The following is a 19,961-nucleotide window of genomic DNA, read 5'->3' as shown; positions in this document are numbered from 1 at the left end:
AAATGCATGTTATTTTTTATTTAGTACTAACCTGAATATGATATTTTACCAAAAATATGTTTACATATAGCCCACAATTTATAAAAATGACCCTGTTCAAAAGTTTACATATGCTTGATTCTTAATATTTTGTTGTTGCCTGAATGATCCACAGCTTTAGTGATAGTTTATAAAACCCTTGTTTGTCCTAAACAGTCAAACTGCCTGCTGTTCGTCAAAAAGTCCTTCAGGTCCCACAACTTCTTTGATTTCTCAGCATTTCTGTGTATTTGAACCATTTCCAACAATGATTGTATAATTCTGAGATCCATCTTTTCACACTGAGGACAACTAAGGGACTCAGATATGCAACTATTAGAGAAGGTTCAAACACTCACTGATACTTCAGAAGGAAAAACAATGCATTAAGAGCTGGGGGTAAAAACTTTTGAACAGAATGAAGATGTGTACATTTTTCTTATTTTCCCTTCAGAAGCTACAGAAGATACTTACATGTTCCCCAGAAAACAAATAAGTTAAATTTACCCTGATCTTCAAACCCCCCCCCCCCCCCCCATCCCCCACTCTTAATGCATCGTGTTTCCTTCTGGAGCATCTGTGAGTGTTTAAACCTTCTGTAATAGTTGCATATGAGTCCCTCATTTGTCCTCAGTGTGAAAAGGTGGATCTAAAAATCATACAGTCATAGTTGGAAAGGGTTCAAATACACACACAAAATTGTGGAACCAAAAGGATTTTTCTAAAGAACAGCAGGCAGTTTAACTGTTCAGGACAAACGAGGGACTCATGAACAACTATCACTAAAAAAAAACACAACTGTGGATCATTCAGGTAACAACACAGTATTAAAAATCAAGTGTTTGTAAACTTTTGAACAGGGACATTTTTATAAATTCACCTATATGTAAACATCTTTTATGTGAAATATCTTATTCAGGTCAGTACTAAATAAAAAAATAACATGCATTTTGCTTGTTTTGTTAAAATAATTAACATTTTGCAGATTCTGAACTTTTGACCTAGTGTCTTTTCTAGTGCCATGCTGTTGTTGTGACCTAAGATTCAGTTCACACTAGTGTAGGTAGTTGGTTTAAATAGCACTCACTATTGAGCACTGGGTATTTATGGCGCCGCCTCGAGCATCAGCGCACACCACATGGTCCAGCACATCCATTCATCTGACCCCAGATCAGAGGGAGCAGTCACTTTGTATGCGACTTATGGAAGCAGTGATGAAAACAGACGCTCCCTCGTTCCCCGAGGCTGTTTACTGATAAGAATGAAATGGATGGGTGAGAGCAGTATGGATTAATATTCAACAAGCCAACTGTAGGGCTAGATGAATAACTCGGGCATATGGTGAACTGGATGGCAAGAGCTTGTTGAGAATTCTGGAACCTGTTTCAATGTCATAACACATTTCTGACTTGGCATAAGGTTGTTCTTGTTACTGGATTGATGGTGCAGAGGACTGTGAGATCAGTACTCACTTGTGCATGTGTTCCACACCTGTGAAGATCATAACGCCATAAGCAAGACCGCTCTGTACCAGAAAGTGTAAGGCATACCTGAAATGAAGCACAAGGAACAAGGAATAGCAATGACAGGAGTGTGCAATTTATTAAAGTGTGAAACAAGAATGTCATTTTGAACTTCAATTTTTTATACCTGTTTTTATTCAAATAGTTTCTGTCCATGAAAATGATCTTGAGAATAGTAGAAAAGTATTCTCATATATTAATAACATTACTGTTGAACCACTGATGTCACATGGACTATTTAAAAAAAAAAAAAAAAAGTCTTTACTATCTTTCTGGGCTTTGAACGCAGCAGTTGCGCATTGCCGTCTATACAGGGTCAGAAAGTTGTCAGATTTCATTAAAAAAATCTTAATTTGTGTACCAAAGATAAAGCTCTTACTGGTTGGGAATGACATGAGGGTGAGTAATTAATGACATAATTTTCATTTTTGGGTGAACTAACCCTTTAACCATTTGTCTGCACTGCTCATTGGATGCCAAAAAGGAAAAGTTTTGAATGGGTGAAGTAAGCTACTGCATTTTAATGAGAGATTGTTCTTCTGTCCAAAAACATGCACTCATGAATTCCACACAGTAAAACCAGCATTTTGAAAGTACAGTTTACATGCACCTTGGATAATCTGCAACATGTTAATTAATTTGACCAAAATAAGAGGTATCATACGTTATTTCGGCTGTTTTTCAGAAAAATCCTTCAGGTCCCAAAAATTTGAACCCTGGAGAGCTAGGGTGTGAAAATTTTTAGAATATAAAGATCAGGGTAAATTTTACTTATTTTGTCTTCTGTGAAACATAAGCATCTTCTGTAGTTTCTGATGGGCAGTACTACATTTTAAAAAATATGATATTTAGGCAAAATAAGAAAAATCTTCATTCCATTCATTCACAAATTAAAAAAAAAAAAAATTCTGAGACCTGAAAGATTTTTCCAAAGAACAACAGGCAGTTTAACTAACCCAATTTGGACTTGATGTCAACTGAGAGCAAGCAAATGTCTCTATGAAGTCTCAGAGAGCGGTACAGAGAGTAAAGCAAACTCTCCGAGTATGTGATGATAGCACATCACATTACAACAGCTGACGGGAAATCCCCTCACACGCTGCCACACAAATACAGCGGACAGTTGCGCGATAAATTATGGGAGTAACAGATGATACTTCACTCACAAATTGGTAGTATTACAATAAAAGCATTCAAGAGGACATTCCCTGGTGAAAAAAAAAAACAGCTAAAACCAGTCTAGGCTGGTTGGCTGGTTTTAGCTGGTCAGCAGGCTGGTTTTAGAGGGGTTATGACCATTTTCCCAGACTGGACAGGCTGGGAAACCACCAGGTAAAACCAGGCTGGGAGACCAGCTAAAACCAGCTACTTCCAGCTTAAACCATCTACGACCAGCCAACCAGCCTAGGCCGGTTTTAGCTGTTTTTCCACCAGGGTTAACCACACACGAGCGTCTGCCAGATCTTGGGAAACTGCACTGTTTAGAGGTCTTGCTTCTTGCCGTCATGTTTATTGCATAATAACTTCCTGTGTGATTTGGATGGACTGACCTCTGCTCAGAGAACTGTAACAGATCCCTCCATATGGTTAGAGGCTAAGTGTCAGCTTAAGCATGACTCCCACTCATGCAGTTTATCACATTTTCACAACCTTGTGACAAATAAGCAATGTGTGATGTGGTTATTATGTAATTTGGTCAGTATTTTAGTTAAAGAAATGTTGAAACGCATACTTAGCATTTTTAATATAATAGGAAATGTGCCCTATTATTTTAGCTGTAAGTCGTTATTTTTGTTTTCTTTGTGGCATTCTCATAGTTTCATAACATTACGTGCACATGGACAATTTTACCAATGTCCTTACTACCTTTGTCTTACAGGTTTGGAACGATATGAGGGTGAGTTATTAATGACAGAATTTTCTTGAGAATTTTTAACAGGTTATCTATTAACTAACGACTTGCTTGCATCTCAATGCAGCTTTTTTGTTATGCTATACTCTAATTCGACTTCAACTAACAAGCAGTAGCTAAGTATCGATAAAGAAGCCTACAAAGTGCTCCATTAGAGCGTCTCTCAATTTCCATCCGCACACAGCATAGCTGCTGAAGAGACTCAATCTGGTCTTCTGCCAGCACTCCACAGCCTCATTATAAATTGAATGGCTCGCTAACCGGCTATCAATGACCCTGCTATGGATCAATATGGAAGACCTGAGATATATGAAGGATGAAGCAGACAAACACTCACCAGCCAAAGCAGAAGAGGGCCAAATAGAAGCCCAGCAGGGTGGCGACTACATGCCGGATGAAGGGACTTGTCTTGCTTGGGTGCAGGTAGAGTCTGAACCAGAAGGCTGTGACCAGGGCGAAGAGCTGGCATACCACAAAGTTCACCTAATGAAAGAGACAAGAGGTTAGTTTTACACTCATCAAGAGAAAAGAGAAAACTTATCAACCAAATAAATCAGAATGGTTCAAAATCAAAACTAATCTCCACGTAATCTTCAAATGTAAGTCTCTGGATTAAGGCTTTAACACTGAATGTAAACTGCTGATATTAACACAAAATAAATGCATTTGCGAAGAGGATGAAGTCAGAGGATGAGAAGAAAAAATTGACTGCCATTCAAAAGTTGCTGTGTATTTTGATTAAATAGAGTGTACATTTGTATACACAATATTACAGCACTTTTGCAATCCCTTGCATATTTTCCCTCATCCTTTGCAAGACACCGTTCTCATTGATATCAATGGTTTCAAAGAATTTTCTGATGCTACAGGAATTTGTATAGATTTGTGACCCTTAACCTCAAAACCAGTCATAAGTGTCAATTATTTGGTATTGAGCTTTATACAGCTAAAAGCTTTCCAATGATGTATGGTCTTTAGGATAGGACAATATTTGGCTGAGATTTGAAAATCTGGAATCTGAGGTCCAAATATTGAGAAAATCTCCTTTAAAGTTGTCCAAATGAAGTTCTTAGCAGTGCATTATACTAATCGAAAATTAAGTTTTGATATATTTACGGTAGGAAATTTACAAAATATCTTCATGGAACATCCTATGCTAATGATTTTTGGCATAAAAGAAAAATTTAAAGGTCACATTTGTATTTTATGACACGAAACTTAGGTAGGGCATCATAATGGATGACAAATACACACACACTAATCAAATTTTTAAACGCCCATCCGCCTTGCAAAACAAATTCGAAGTGATAAGAAGAAAAGCTTGCCCTCACAAACCCATGAAAAGTATTTTATTTTACTTGACATCGATGTTTACTTTTCAAAGTCACGTCTGGACCTGAACATTACAGTCTCCTGTGCTTTTTGAGGCTAATCTGATAAAGTATGCTACAGTAGGCTGTTGTGTTGAATCACAGTCTCTCTCAGCCTTCTTTTAATTTCCAGAACATTTTACTTATGTAAGATTTCACATGCCACTGTAAGAGCAAAATAACTGTTTTAAAGGGACAGGTCGCCTAAAAAAGAAAACCTTTATGGTTTTCTTTATTTTTTTCTGTATTTTGTCATCATTTACTTTTGTGCTCCACACAGGAAAGACAGTCAAACAGGTTTTGGAAAGACTTGAAAAGTGAGTAGGCTAATAGATGACAGTTAAATTATTAATTTTCATTAATAATAGTTACATTTATAAAAATGACCCCGTTCAAAAATCTTAATACTGTGTTGTTACCTGAATGATCCCCAGTTGTGTTTTTTGTTTAGTGACAGTTGTTCATGAGTCCCTTGTTTGTCTAGAACAGTTAAACTGCCCGCTGTTCTTTAGAAAAATCCTTCAGGTCCCAAAAATTATTTGATTTTCCAGCATTTTTGTGTCTTTGAACCCTTTCCAGTAATTACTGTATGATTTTGAGATGCATCTTTTCACACCGAGGACAACTGAGGGACTCAAATGCAACTATTACAGAAGGTTCAAACGCTCACTGATGCTCTAGAAGGAAAAAAAATGACACATTAAGAGTCAGGGGTGAAAACTTTTGAACAAAGTAAAGATATGTAGGCTACATTTTTCATATTTTGCCTAAATGCCATAATTCTTTTCATGTAGTACTGCCCTTCAGAAGTTACAGAAGATACTTACAAGTTTCCCAGAAGACAAAACAAGTTAAATTTACCCTGATCTTCAAATTTAAAAAGTTTTCACCCCCTGACTCTTAATGCATTGTATTTCCTTCTGGAGCATCAGTGAGTGTTTGAACTTTCTGTAATAGTTGCATATGAGTCCCTCAGTTGTCCTCCGTGTGAAAAGATGGATTTCTAAAATCATACAGTCATTGTTGGAAAGGGTTAAAATACACAAAAATGCTGAAAAACCAAATAATTTGTGGGACCTGAAGGATTTTTTTTTTTGTTCAGGACAAACAAGGGACTCATGAACTATCAGTAAACAAAAAAAAGGTTCAAACACATACGTAGACATATTTTATGTAAAACATTATATTCAGATCAGTACTAAATAAAAAAAAAATAACATGCATCTTCTATGATCCCTCTTATTTTGGTAAAAAAATTTTTGGAGATTATACAAGGTGTACATAAACTTTTGACCTCAACTGTATATATAAATATAAAAAAACACTGTCTCCTGTTTTAGTAAGGCCCATTTATTACGCTCGAAATGTAAGGTCAACTGAAGTGCACTGCATTGTGGGACACACTATTGTACATTTTCTGAATGTAGATGGTCAAACAGGTATTGCATGCACACAGAGATATCCACAGTGTGCAAAACTTACATACCATGAAAATAGCATGAGTATGGTATGCTATTTGCATTAACATCCTAAGATGGGGAGAAACACAGACACATTACATTTATCCCTGCTGCTCAGTGGCCTTCTGTCTGACTCTCTTGAGTGTGTGTGTGAGATAAAGCGAGAGTGAGGTCATCTTCATGTGCCTGCTGCCATGCAAATGAGGTTCAGCTCAACAAAGCAACAATCCGTCACCATCTTAAAATAACTCCGCCTTCACGACTCCGCGCTGCTTTATTTATCTCTCTCCCCATTCATTTTACTCTAGTTTAGTTCACTCATTAGATTTTACTTGACAGTGACAAAGCATGTCCATTACAATAAGTGTAGCCCATCTTGTCTCAACTCTACTTGAAATAAGGATGGACCTGAGCCCTCAAGTCCTTTGAAAACAGCATGACTTTTATATTTTATATATGTGACCCTGGACCACAAAACCAGTCATAAGGTTAAATTTTACAAAACTGATATGTATACATCATATGAAAGCTCAATAAATAAGCTTTCTATTCATATATGGTTTGTTAGGATAGGACATTATTTGTTCGAGATACATCTATTTGAAAATCTGGAATCTGATGAGGCAAAAAAATCTAAATACAGAGAAAATCACCTTTAAAGTTGTCCAAATTAAGTTCTTAACGATGCACATTGCTAATCAAAAATTACATTTTGATATATTTATAGTAAGAATTTTACAAAAAAATCTTCATTGAAAATGATCTTTACTTAATTTCCTAATGATTTTTGGCATAAAAGAAAAATCTAAAATTTTGACCCATACCATGTATTTTTGGCTATTGCTACAAATATACCCCAGCGACTTAAGACTGGTTTTGTGGTCCAAGGTCACATATTGATTTATTTTTTACTACATTTTTACACTGGTAATTGAATATGCTGCTTGTTTTGTTGCCAGTACCTTGCAGTAAGATTCACCCGAAGAAGTCTACAATTGCTGGAGAAAGCTATACAGTACATTAGCATTTATCTTATTATACGCAAAATTTTGCTTTTTTTAAAAGACACCACAGATAGTGTTTATAGAGTATTTTACAATGGCTTTGGACGTAGCTTAGCCAATTACAATCAAGGACCGGAATGATCGATTTCATAATACATTTAACATTATATGTGACTCGGGACCAAAAAACCAATCTTAGGTAGCATGGATATATTTGTAGAAATAGCCAAAAATTGTTTTTATGCCAAAAATCATTTGGATATTAAGTAAAGATCACGTTCCATGAAGACATTTTGTAAATTTCTGACCGTAAACATATCAAAACTTAATTTTTTATTAGTAATATGCATTGCTAAGAACTTCATTTGGACAACTTTAAATGGCGATTTTCTCAATATTTAGATTTGTTTGCACCCTTAAATTGCAGATTTTCAAATAGTTGTATCTCAGCCAAATAGTGTCCTATCCTAACTAACCACACATCAATGGAAAGCTTATTTACTCGGATTCAGATGATAAAGCTATTTCTTTTTTAAATTGACCTTTATGACTGGTTTTGTGGTCCAAGGTAACATATCACTAAAGCTAAAAATGGTCAAATTAAAGCTTTCCCTTATGCTTTTACAATTAGCAACAGGTAAAACCAGCCTAAGCTGCTTTTAGAGGGGTTTTGGCCACTTCTTTAACTGGTCAGTCTGGTTTTAGCTGGCCAACCAGGCCAGCTAAAACCAGTTGCTGGTTATTGACTGCAATATATTGCCAAAGCTAAAAAAAAAAAAAGGCAAATGAAATATTTAATTCCTTTTGTATGCATGCGTTTTGATGTAGCCTCCATTTAGCAGGCTAACAGCTTAGTCTTTTAAATTGCAAATTACATCACTGAAGCTAAAAATAAATTGTCCAATTATACATTTAATTCCCTTTTTGTGTATTCAGTTAGCCTTTTGTTAGTAAGTACACAGTTTAATCTTTTAAATTACATATTTTTATATACTACCTAGACCAAAAAGATGATCTATATTTTGTGTTTTCAGTGAGCCTTCAGTAAGCTTCATCATCATTGTATCACTGAAGCTAAAAATGGCTAAAATAAATATTACTATTTTTTTGCATTATCAGATAAATAGCTGAAACTTAGTCTACTAGATAGGCACAGTGGTTAAGAAAAGCTCTTTTGATTAGCTAGTCAAGACATGACAATAAAACAACACATTAGGGGATAGAAATCATGGACATCAACTGAAGTCAGAAAAAGTGACTAAAATGCCCATCACTATTCTAAAATGTCGGTAAATGTGCTGGAAAGATGACAATAGCTTTCTGTTTAGCATAAAACCTTGGGGAATGTTATTGAAACTTCAATCAGAAGGCTTTTGGTTTGTTTTCGCTGGTCTATTTCTGTCATTCCCTGGAGACACGTCTCATCTCCTCTGTCCCCTTCAGGTGCTTGTCACATTCATTTTGGATCTCCCCGGACTGAGACGTATCGACTGCTGAAAACGTGTCCTGCCTCAACAAGAAACCTCACGCATCTCCTTAACGTTACTGTACAGAGGCAGCCATTGTTTCCCGTTCTGCATAAACGGGTCGACAGTGGGCCATAAACAATAGCTCATTGGCTGCTTCTTTGTATCCCCCACGCTTTCTGCATCACAGGAAGCATTGTTATTGGCAGGATAAATCTGTCGCACACACACGCACAACTGTAAGTAATTGCGGTCAGCCAGATTTATGGAGATGATTTGCCTGTGCCGTTTCTCTATTGTCTATATCTCTAAGAGCTCTTTCACGAGTGACCTGACATTGGCCGCCATCTGTGGTCGCTTTAGAGCCATTAAAAAGAACCACAGAATTACACTCAATTAATCTGGGACATTAAACCCTTATTAAACATAACCTATGCTCTAAAATTGTAATGGTTTAAAAACATAGCAGCGCTTGGAGGACAATGTCTCTCAAGTCTGACCAACCAGGCAATGGAAACATACACAAGTCAGTGCTTAGTTATAGCATTCGATTATGTGATACAAACATGGACAGTCTTTCCTGAACTACGCAAATTACCAGCATTTTTGCTGTCAGTCATTTTTGCTAACTGACGAGTTTGATAAAGAAATAAAACAGTACCTTTCAAAAATATAATTAAAATAATGTACATTTACATGAGGTGACATCTTAAATACACAGACTTGTAGAAAAATCTATATATTGACATCAAATGACCGCTAATTAGAGGCCAACTGGTATTTTTTTCAGGGTCAAAGTAATACAGATTATTACAGATCGAGTAGACCGATAACCAATACACAGTTGAAGTCAAAAGTTTACATGCACCTTGCAGAATCTACATAATGGTAATTATTTTACCAAAATAAGTGGGATCATGCAAAATGCATGTTATTGTTACTATTTATTTAGTACTGACCTGAATAAGATATTTTACATAAAATGTGTTGACATACAGTCCACAAGAGAAAATAATAGCTGAATTTATAAAAATGACCCTGTTCAAAAGTTTTCATACACTTGATTCTTAATACTGTGTTGTTACCTGAATGATCCCCTGCTGGGTTTTTTTAGTGATAGTTGTTCATGAGTCCCTTGTTTGTCCTATACAGTTCTGCTGCCTGCTGTTCTTTAGAAAAATCTTTTAGGTCCCACAAATTCTTTGGTTTCCCCGCATTTTTGTGTATTTGAACCCTTTCTAACAATGACTGTATGATTTTGAGATCCATCTTTTCACACGGAGGACAACTGAGAGACTCTTATGCAACTATTACAGAAAGTCCAAACACTCACTGATGCTTCAAAAGGAAACAAGATGCATTAAGAGCCATGGGGTGTAAACTTTAAAGAGAATGAAGATGTGTACATTTTTCTTTTTTGCCATAACATGATATTTTTTTCCATTTAGTACTGCCCATCAGAAGCTATGGACGATACATGTTTCCCAGAAGACAAAATAAGTAAAATTTACCCTGATCTTCAAATTAAAAAAGTTTTCACCCCCGGCTCTTAATGCAACCTCACTGTAAAAAGATGGATCTCAAAATCATACAGTCATTGTTGGAAAGGGTTCAAATGCACAAAGATGCTGAAAAAACAATTTGTGAGACCTGGAGGATTTTTCTGAAGAACAGTGGGCAGTTTAACTGTTCAGGACAAACAAGGGACTCATAAACAACTATCACTAAACAAAAAAACAAAACAAAAAAAACAGCCGTGGATCATTCAGGTAACAATAGTATTAAGAATCAAGTGCATCTAAACTTTTGAACAGGGTCATTTTTATAAATTCAACTTTTATTTTCTCTTGTGAACTATATGTAAACGTCTTTTATATTAAATATCTTACTCAGGTCAGTACTAAATAAAAAAATAACATGCATTTTGTATGATCCCTGTTATTGGGGTAAAAATAATTACCATTTTACACACTTTTGATTCAACTGTATGTGTCTGGTGTAAAAATGAAAATAAGTGTGAAAAGAAAGAATAACAAGGACTCTGACAAAAACCTTAAATGCTTTTAAATTATTTTATCAGCAGGTCAGTTTTGAGAATGATTGATACTGTTTAACTAAGGGAAAAAAACACTAAATCAAAAATATGCCTCGTTTTTCCACAGAAGAAAAATGAGTCAGGTTTGAAATGACAATAGCATGAGTAAACGACAGAATTTTAATTTTTTTAACTACCCCATTATCACTCTTCCTCATTACAAATTTTCAACACGAATAGTTCAATCAACAATCTTTTGCATGCTTTGTTTGAGCTGCCAGATCTATGAAATTATTGTTTTTTCACAACAAACATCTCGAAAAACCCTTGTTTTGAGAGCACTTCTGATTACCAGTCTGAATAGCAGTATGATTCTCAGCAGTAAGGACAGAGACAGCGATGACAGATTTTGTCCCCCTGTGGCTCTAAACCATCTCTCTTTGCAGCCAGCCATCTGGCTTAGTTTCCACAGACACCTCCAGCCATTCAGCTGAGAGAGAAATATATGAGGAAAGGGACATTTGGGAAGAAAGAGAAACAGGGAATGATTAAGGGTCAATATTACAGAGCCTGGCCACTGTGTAAACATCTCAGTAAAATGTAAAGCAGCCTTTATATTTGAGGAGAAGTGTGGACTAACATGAAGGACAAGTACTAAGATCACATTTAGCTAAAGTTCAAACATGGGTTTCTAAAAGTGACACCATTAGGAGTCGGGTACTTAAGGAAATGTCTTCAAACATGCAAAATATAGGTACAGGAAATGTATACAAAAACACACATGAGGGTTTAAACTGGTCCACAACTCAAAAACCAGTGACAATAAGCCTTCATGTTGATGTAAAATCCCACATCAGTGCCAATTTCCAAAATCAAAGATCAGTGCTTGACAGCCAAATGGGGGCGTATTATGATAAAAACACTATTTTTGAGTTTATTTATGTACATATCATATCTGCTTAGATATTGTCTTGGAAAAAGAAAGCACTGAAGTGAAAAAGGTTGATAACTTGTTTAGATGGTTGGGAAGATACCAGTTGGTAGGATCCTGGCTAGGCTTGAAGACCATCTTGGGCCTGAAACAAGCCTACAAACACGGTTGGTTAGCCATTTACATGGTTAATTACAGTTGTATAACAAAATAGGGAAACTATAACTGCATAATAGTACAAATAAGGTCTAAAATCTACATGAATCTTCAATATTTCTGTCAAAATACCACAGACCACATGCTAACGTCATGTTAAATGTTTATATTAGAAATTAAGGTTTTTGATGAAGGGGGTCCAGTTTCAATGAAGCTTCAAAAGACTCCACACAATCCCAGACGAGCATTTGTGTTTAAAAAGTATATAAATTTGTATTTTGTTTAGAAAATGGTTGATCGTTTCACTAGTTAAGACTCTTATTCCTCGGCTTGGATCGTGTAGAGCCCTTTGATGCTGCTTTGAAACTGCAATTTGGACCTTCAACCCTTTGATACCCATTGAAGTCCACTATATAGAGAAAAATCCTGGAATGTTTTCCTCAAAACCAAATTTTCTTTTCGATTAAAGAAAGACATGAACATCTTGGATGACATAAGGGTGAGTAATTTTTTTTATTCTGCATCTGCATCTTTAATAAGCTTATCTATACTCCTAGAAATATGGACAGTATTTATACAGTGTACTGTAAACCTCCCAGTAACCTTGTAGCTAACACCAACAATCATTTACAAAACAGAAGGATGACAAACAGAGTGATGAGGAGACGTGACAGGAGTAGTGTTTTTATAAACAGTCTCTAGTCAGTAAAATGGAAAATTGACCAGCAAGTCTTGTTTACAGTCAGTATCCTTGACTAGTCATGAATAATCACGAAGTATAGACTCTGAGGCTAAAAATAGCATCAGGTGCATGTAGGTCCTGTGGTAGAAAAGAGGAAAGAAAAAACCTTAAAAGGAAACAATCCATTAAATTCAGTGGGGAAAAAGTCATGCCAGTTTCGAGTGGTCGAGCTAGTCAACTAGGTCAAAATATGGCTTTGAACTTGGTTAACCTGTTTAACCAGTTCCCTGTTCTACCAGCTCTAACCACACACCACCAAAATGGTCCCAATAATTGATTAACCACTTTAAACCAGCTTGAACCAGCAGAAGCTGGTTAAAGTTGGATTTTTCAGGTATTGTTTTCATTCTGACAAATCTAAAACCAGCTACTGTTTCAAGAGAAGACGTAAAGCTATGACACTTTTGAATGGTGTTCAATTCAGTTAGCCTATAACATTTAGCTAAACAAGCTTGACAACCTTTTATAGATTTCAACGGATAACATTTAATGGCTGTTGCATTATCCTGTCAAACCTAGTTCAGACTTAATACAACAGCCCCATTTTGGTTTGTGAGTCATTAAATAAGCCATAGACTGACTAAAGTCTACTCACGATTAATGTGATTGCCCTAAAACTAAAATGGTAGGCTCAAAATAGCTAATTCCAATGGGTGAAACAGAGCCATTCCTACAAATGGCCTTCCAGTTCCCTCAAGGCCTCAAATGTGAGCACATTTTTGGCTCACTAGAGACATACGTCCAAGTTTAATCATACGCCATTTCACATAGCAGTTAGTTAACAAGCCATATTGGTATTAAAACAAGTAAACCTAAAATATACCAGGAATGTGTGTAAAAAATCTGTAGAAGTGAGTTTGTATCAGATTTGATTAGTCAAAGTCAAGCTTTGAGTCCTCAAAGTGGATGAAAAATGCAAAAAGAGGTTCACTTCTATAATTCACGGGAATGTAATATATTACTGATAGTATAAAAAAAGAAAGGTTAGGCGCTCATTTGAGCTCTTCAGTTAAAAAAGAAGACATGCACAATCACTTCAAAGCACTCAAATGGTAATCAATATCATTGAAATAAGCCATACTAAACCTAGAGCAATTAAGCTATCTGTGGCACTGCCAGTCAGTTTTAACGGTGACAAAGAGCCTTGGCAGAGATTCCTGGCAGAGACGAAAGAAAAGCAAGACACTGACTCCTCCTCTGTTTTTACTAGAGCTCTGAACTTCAAACAAAACACTGCTCAGGATTACAGTAAAATGCATAGAAAAAGAACACCGCACTATTCAGATGACGGAAAAGGTAAACACGAGTAGAACCTTTTACATTGGATATAAGAAACTATATTATTGTTTTATCTGAAATTGGTGCATCAGGGTTGCCAGGTTTTCACAACAAAACCCACCTAATTGCTACTCAAAATTAGCCCAATTGCGTTTTGAAGGGGTGCCCCATTAAAAACTCATTGTTCAAGCTTTTGTTCTGCCCAAGCTAGACTATTGCAATGCTCTTTTAGCAGGTCTTCCAGAGAGTTCTATCAAGCATTCACAATTAATCCAGAATGCAGCTACGAGATCATTTTTTAATGAGCCGAAAAGAACGCACATCACACCTCTGTTCATCAATTTGCATCCCTTTACCTACATTTATTACTTCAGACTTATGTGCCCTCTAGAAGCTTGAGTTCTGCAAGTGAACGGCGCATTATTGTGCCATCCCAAAGAGGAATCATTTCATGGACTTTCATATTAAATGTACCCTCCTGGTGGAATGACCTGCCCAACTCAATCCAAACAGCTGTGTCCTTAGCCATTTTCAACAGTTGGCTAAAAACACATCTCTTCCATCTTTATTTGACCTTCTTACTCTATAGCCCCCTCTATTCTAATTCTGTTCTTAAAAAAAAAAAAACTAAAAAAACTAACACCAGCATCTCTGTTCTTGTTGTATTCTATCTGTCTATCTATTTTTAGGCCTCTAACACTAGCTTGCTTTTTCTTTTTTTATTCTACACTGTAAAAAGTTTTCACCAGATTCAACTTAAAAACCTAAGTTCAGCAGCTGCCTTAAAATTTTAAGTTAAATCAGCTTAAAACTACAAGTCATTTTAACTTATTACAATAAAAATGAGTTGACTTAACTTGAACTGACTTGAGTTGATTTGACTTAAGTTGGTTAAACTTAAAATTTTAAGGCAGCCACTAAACTTAAGTTAAGTTGAAAGTGTGTCTATTTTCTTTTTATTTATTATATAAATTAAAAACCCCTTGCTACGTGTACTGTGTTAGGCTAAATGAGACTTGTTTTATCTTTTGTTGATTTTGATTGCTTCTATTGTCCTCTTTTGTAAGTCGCTTTAGATAAAAGTGTCTGCTAAACGTCTAAATGTAAATGCAAGTGCTCCTCTCTGTGCCAATCGCAACAGGCTTGGCCAGCTGACCAATCAGAGCAGAGTAGGCTTTTGGTTGGGAGGGGTTTACAAACATTACTCTGAAAGCAGTTCAAACTGTTTCGAAATCATTGACAAATGATTCTAAATGTATATTCTTTGAATGTTTTCTGACCTTAAATCCTCTTGTAGGGGACTTCTACACAATATTAGGAAACTTAAAAAAAAAAACCTGCTCTTTAAAGGATAACTATTGACAAAATGCAACCTGGGCTGTTTTTTTACTGTAAACGAGACAAACTTATATCTAAAAGCATAATTACGACAAACGAGCCGTTTTTGAGATTGACCGTGATTTCGTTTTGTTGTCAGTGGCCGGTGAATGGGAGTACTAAGGACATAACTTTGAGCGCATCAAAATCAATATTTTTACAACACTAAGAAGGCTCGACACACCATGACACTTTGCTCGAAGTATCGCCTGGGGCTCTACACATGAACTCGAGCATTGAGAACATTGTTTGTGTACACAGAGTTTACTAAAAAGAAAATTTTTGAACAACTCACTTACACTGTTTGAGTTTCCGCTCGCAGCCGTCTTGCCAGTCAAGAGTGTCGATCTCCGAATGCGAATGAATGTACTCCATAAGATGAAATATTAGGCTTATATGAGGCTCTTTTTACAACTAGAAGGTTAATATTGTTTTTCACTTGCGACAAAACAACGAATTAGCCGTGCATTTATATGGAAATATGCTTTAGGAGCTATCCATCCTCGCATTCGGAGATCGACACCTCTTGACTGGCAAGACGGCTGCGAGCAGAAACTCAAACAGTGAAAGTGAGTTGTTCAAAAACTTTCTTTTTAGTAAACTCTGTGTACACAAACAATGTTCTCAATGCTCGAGTTCATGTGTAGAGACCCAGGCGATACTTCGAGCAAAGTTTCATGGTGTGTCGAGCCTTCTTGGTGTTGTAAAAATATCGATTTTGATGCGCTCAAAGTTATGCCCTTAGTACTCCCATTCACCGGCCATTGACAACAAAACGAAATCACGGTCAATCTCAAAAACGGCTTGTTTGTCGTAATTATGCTTTTAGATATAAGTTTGTCTTGTTTACAGTAAAAAAAAACAGCCCAGGTTGCATTTTGGCAATAGTTATCCTTTAACGCTGTTAAACTGAATAAAAAGAAATTGGCCTGCATTAATGTGCTAATTTTTGCTAATACACACACGCACACATACACATGCACATTATGAGGAAATTATCATGAAATTACCATAGTATGTACTGGTCCTTCTCAAAAAATTTGCATATTGTGATAAAGTTCATTATTTTCTGTAATGTACTGATAAACATTAGACTTTCATATATTTTAGATTCATTACAACACAACTGAAGTAGTTCAAGCCTTTTATTGTTTTAATATTGATGATTTTGGCATACAGTTCATGAAAACCCAAAATTCCTATTTCAAAAAATTAGCATATCATGAAAAGGTTCTCTAAACGAGCTATTAACCTAATCATCTGAATCAACTAATTAACTCTAAACACCTGCAAAAGATTCCTGAGGCTTTTAAAAACTCCCAGCCTGGTTCATTACTCAAAACCGCAATCATTGGTAAGACTGCCGACCTGACTGCTGTCCAGAAGGCCATCATTGACACCCTCAAGCAAGAGGGTAAGACACAGAAAAAAATTTCTGAACGAATAGGCTGTTCCCAGAGTGCTGTATCAAGGCACCTCAGTGGGAAGTCTGTGGGAAGGAAAAAGTGTGGCAGAAAACGCTGCACAACGAGAAGAGGTGACCGGACCCTGAGGAAGATTGTGGAGAAGGACCGATTCCAGACCTTGGGGGACCTGCGGAAGCAGTGGACTGAGTCTGGAGTAGAAACATCCCCAGGTCAAGCCACTTTTGAACCAGAAACAGCGGCAGAAGCGCCTGACCTGGGCTACAGAGAAGGAGCATTGGACTGTTGCTCAGTGGTCCAAAGTACTTTTTTCGGATGAAAGCAAATTTTGCATGTCATTCGGAAATCAAGGTGCCAGAGTCTGGAGGAAGACTGGGGAGAGGGAAATGCCAAAATGCCTGAAGTCCAATGTCAAGTACCCACAGTCAGTGATGGTCTGGGGTGCCATGTCAGCTGCTGGTGTTGGTCCACTGTGTTTTATCAAGGGCAGGGTCAATGCAGCTAGCTATCAGGAGATTTTGGAGCACTTCATGCTTCCATCTGCTGAAAAGCTTTATGGAGATGAAGATTTCATTTCTCAGCACGACCTGGCACCTGCTCACAGTGCCAAAACCACTGGTAAATGATTTACTGACCATGGTATTACTGTGCTCAATTGGCCTGCCAACTCTCCTGACCTGAACCCCATAGAGAATCTGTGGGATATTGTGAAGAGAAAGTTGAGAGACGCAAGACCCAACACTCTGGATGAGCTTAAGGCCGCTATCGAAGCATCCTGGGCCTCCATAACACCTCAGCAGTGCCACAGGCTGATTGCCTCCATGCCACGCCGCATTGAAGCAGTCATTTCTGCAAAAGGATTCCCGACCAAGTATTGAGTGCATAACTGAACATAATTATTTGAAGGTTGACTTTTTTTGTATTAAAAACACTTTTCTTTTATTGGTCGGATGAAATATGCTAATTTTTTGAGATAGGAATTTTGGGTTTTCATGAGCTGTATGCCAAAATCATCAATATTAAAACAATAAAAGGCTTGAACTATTTCAGCTGTGTTGTAATGAATCTAAAATATATGAAAGTCTAATGTTTATCAGTACATTACAGAAAATAATGAACTTTATCACAATATGCTAATTTTTTGAGAAGGACCAGTATATTCAAAAAACACTGTAATGCTATGGTACTTTTTGGTAACTTTATGAAACTAACTAATAGCTGCTTGTAAACAGAATTAAACACAACCTGCAGAGAGAGAAAAAAAACATAATTCAAAAATGCAAAATGGCCAAACAAATTCAATTAGTCTTGGTCTTTTTGATTCCTTTCACAAGATTAATCACAAAAATAGCAAGGAACTCCCCAGGACATGAAGCCCAGCATGTCCACACTTTAAAACAAATGTCTTTTATTTGCTGAGCTACACTTTTTAACTGATTAAATGCTACACCCTACAGCAAAACTGTCTGAAATGTAATGTTTTATGATACAGCAGCTGCTCCATTAACAAAGCAGGGGGTAAACAAGACTTGTTCCATTCAACTATATGTCACAGCTCCGCTTGGGCCTCACATTTTGGTATCCAAGCAACCAACTGCTCAATGAAGCGCAACTTCGCCAAAGGGAGGTAGATCGGCTTTTGAGGAGGGACATTAAACTCCTCTGACAGCTCCTGTAGCAGTGTGTGGAATGCTCTTCTTTTGAGACTGCCAGTAACGGGTCTGACACAGATTTCTACACGGGATGATTTTACACAGTTCTCAATCTCCCATCATCCTCATAGGATTTTCAGGGACTAGTTATGGAGCAAGTAACAAGTTCTAGAGGTTTGAGTTTATAAAGTTTTCAATATGGATGTTTTTCTTACTCATATGCATTGCTTTGCTTTTCACTTTATGATGGATTTATGCACTTTATTGGGCTTCAAGATCTCAACATCCATTCACTGCCATTATAAAACTTGGAAGAGCCATGCCATTTTTAATATAAATCCAATTGTATTCATCTGAAAGAAGCAAGTCGTATACACCTAGGATGGTTTGAGGCTGAGTAAATCATGGGGTGATTTTCATTTTTGGGTGAAATATCTCTTTAACATAATGAGCTTCTGGATCCCCAAACCTATAATGATGCCTGCTAGAATATAAGCACTTTATCACTTTCTTACAGAGACTTTGAGAGCAGCTCCAGCACAGTTGCGTCATTTTTTAGTAGGCATCATAAATAGAAAAATAGGTAATGAGCAAACTGTTCCAGACAGGCCTTAGGTCAAAGTTTATCCACAGTGCATCAATGATAATCTGCATCAACAAACACAGACATTAAGTAAATCAAAGCCATCCATAATTACAAGATAAAAGACATGAATGCATCAAAATAGAACTTGTGATAACAGATTACTTAACAGCTTATTATCATCAATACCAATAAGCCTTTTTGCATTTGTAATCATGTCAATAAAGCAGTTATCTAATTAGATAATTAATTGATAAATAAAACAACTCGCAATAATAAATTTGACTAGACAGATTTTCAATCTAAAATTTATGACGCATATATGCAAGAACTTGAAGGATTACTTCCAGAAAAATCCTGATAATTTACTCACCCACTTTTTATTCAAGATGTTCATGTCTTTCTTCAAAAAAGAAAATAATGTCTTAAGAAAAAAAGGATTTTTCTCCATATAGTGGACTTCAATGGGGATTGAAGCAGGTTAAAGGTCCACATTGCAGTTTTAATGCAGCTTTAAAAGGCTCGATACGATCCCAGACGTTGAGTAAGGGTCTAATCTTGTGAAATGGACTATCATTTTCTAAAAAGAAAAATAACAATTGATATACCTTTAACCACAAAATTAACCACTAGGTTGACTTGATGCTTTACATAGTCACATTGGAAAAGTCATGTGTGATTACAAAGCAAACTTGAAAAGAAAGTCAAATGCCCTTTACAAAAAAAAGATAAAATAGCAAATGTCAGAAGTTGGAGACAACGACAAGATTTACTTTTTTGAACTGACTGGAATCATGTATAGTCCTTTGAAGCTGTATTGAAACTGCTATTTGTACCTTCAAAACGTTGATCCCCATTGAAGTCCACTATATGGAGAAAAATCCTAGAATGCTTTCCTCAAACACCTGAATTTCTTTTCGAATGAAGAAAAAAAAAGACATGAACATCTTGGACGACATTGGGGTGATGACATCTGGACCACAAAACCAGTCATAAGGGTCAATTTGTTTAGTTAGGATATGACAATATT

At 36.5% G+C, this 19,961-nt stretch overlaps 1 protein-coding gene across 1 annotated transcript in view; it reads right to left on the bottom strand.

Moving 5' to 3' along the window:
• The window catches only part of mboat2a (membrane bound O-acyltransferase domain containing 2a), an 80,471-nt gene that overhangs the window by 37,344 nt on the left and 23,166 nt on the right, over positions 1-19,961 (bottom strand). The window contains exons 2-3 of the mRNA XM_073826607.1: positions 3,791-3,936; positions 1,491-1,568 (exon numbers count right to left, since the gene is read on the bottom strand). Of these exons, the coding sequence (XP_073682708.1) occupies positions 1,491-1,568; positions 3,791-3,936 (224 nt within the window). The remainder of the gene's footprint in view (positions 1-1,490; positions 1,569-3,790; positions 3,937-19,961) is intronic.

Source organism: Garra rufa, chromosome 21, assembly GCF_049309525.1.
Source record: "Garra rufa chromosome 21, GarRuf1.0, whole genome shotgun sequence".
NCBI classification, from domain to species: domain Eukaryota; kingdom Metazoa; phylum Chordata; class Actinopteri; order Cypriniformes; family Cyprinidae; genus Garra; species Garra rufa.
Note: the sequence above shows the minus strand (reverse complement) of the source record. Positions and strands in the feature narration are given on the sequence as shown.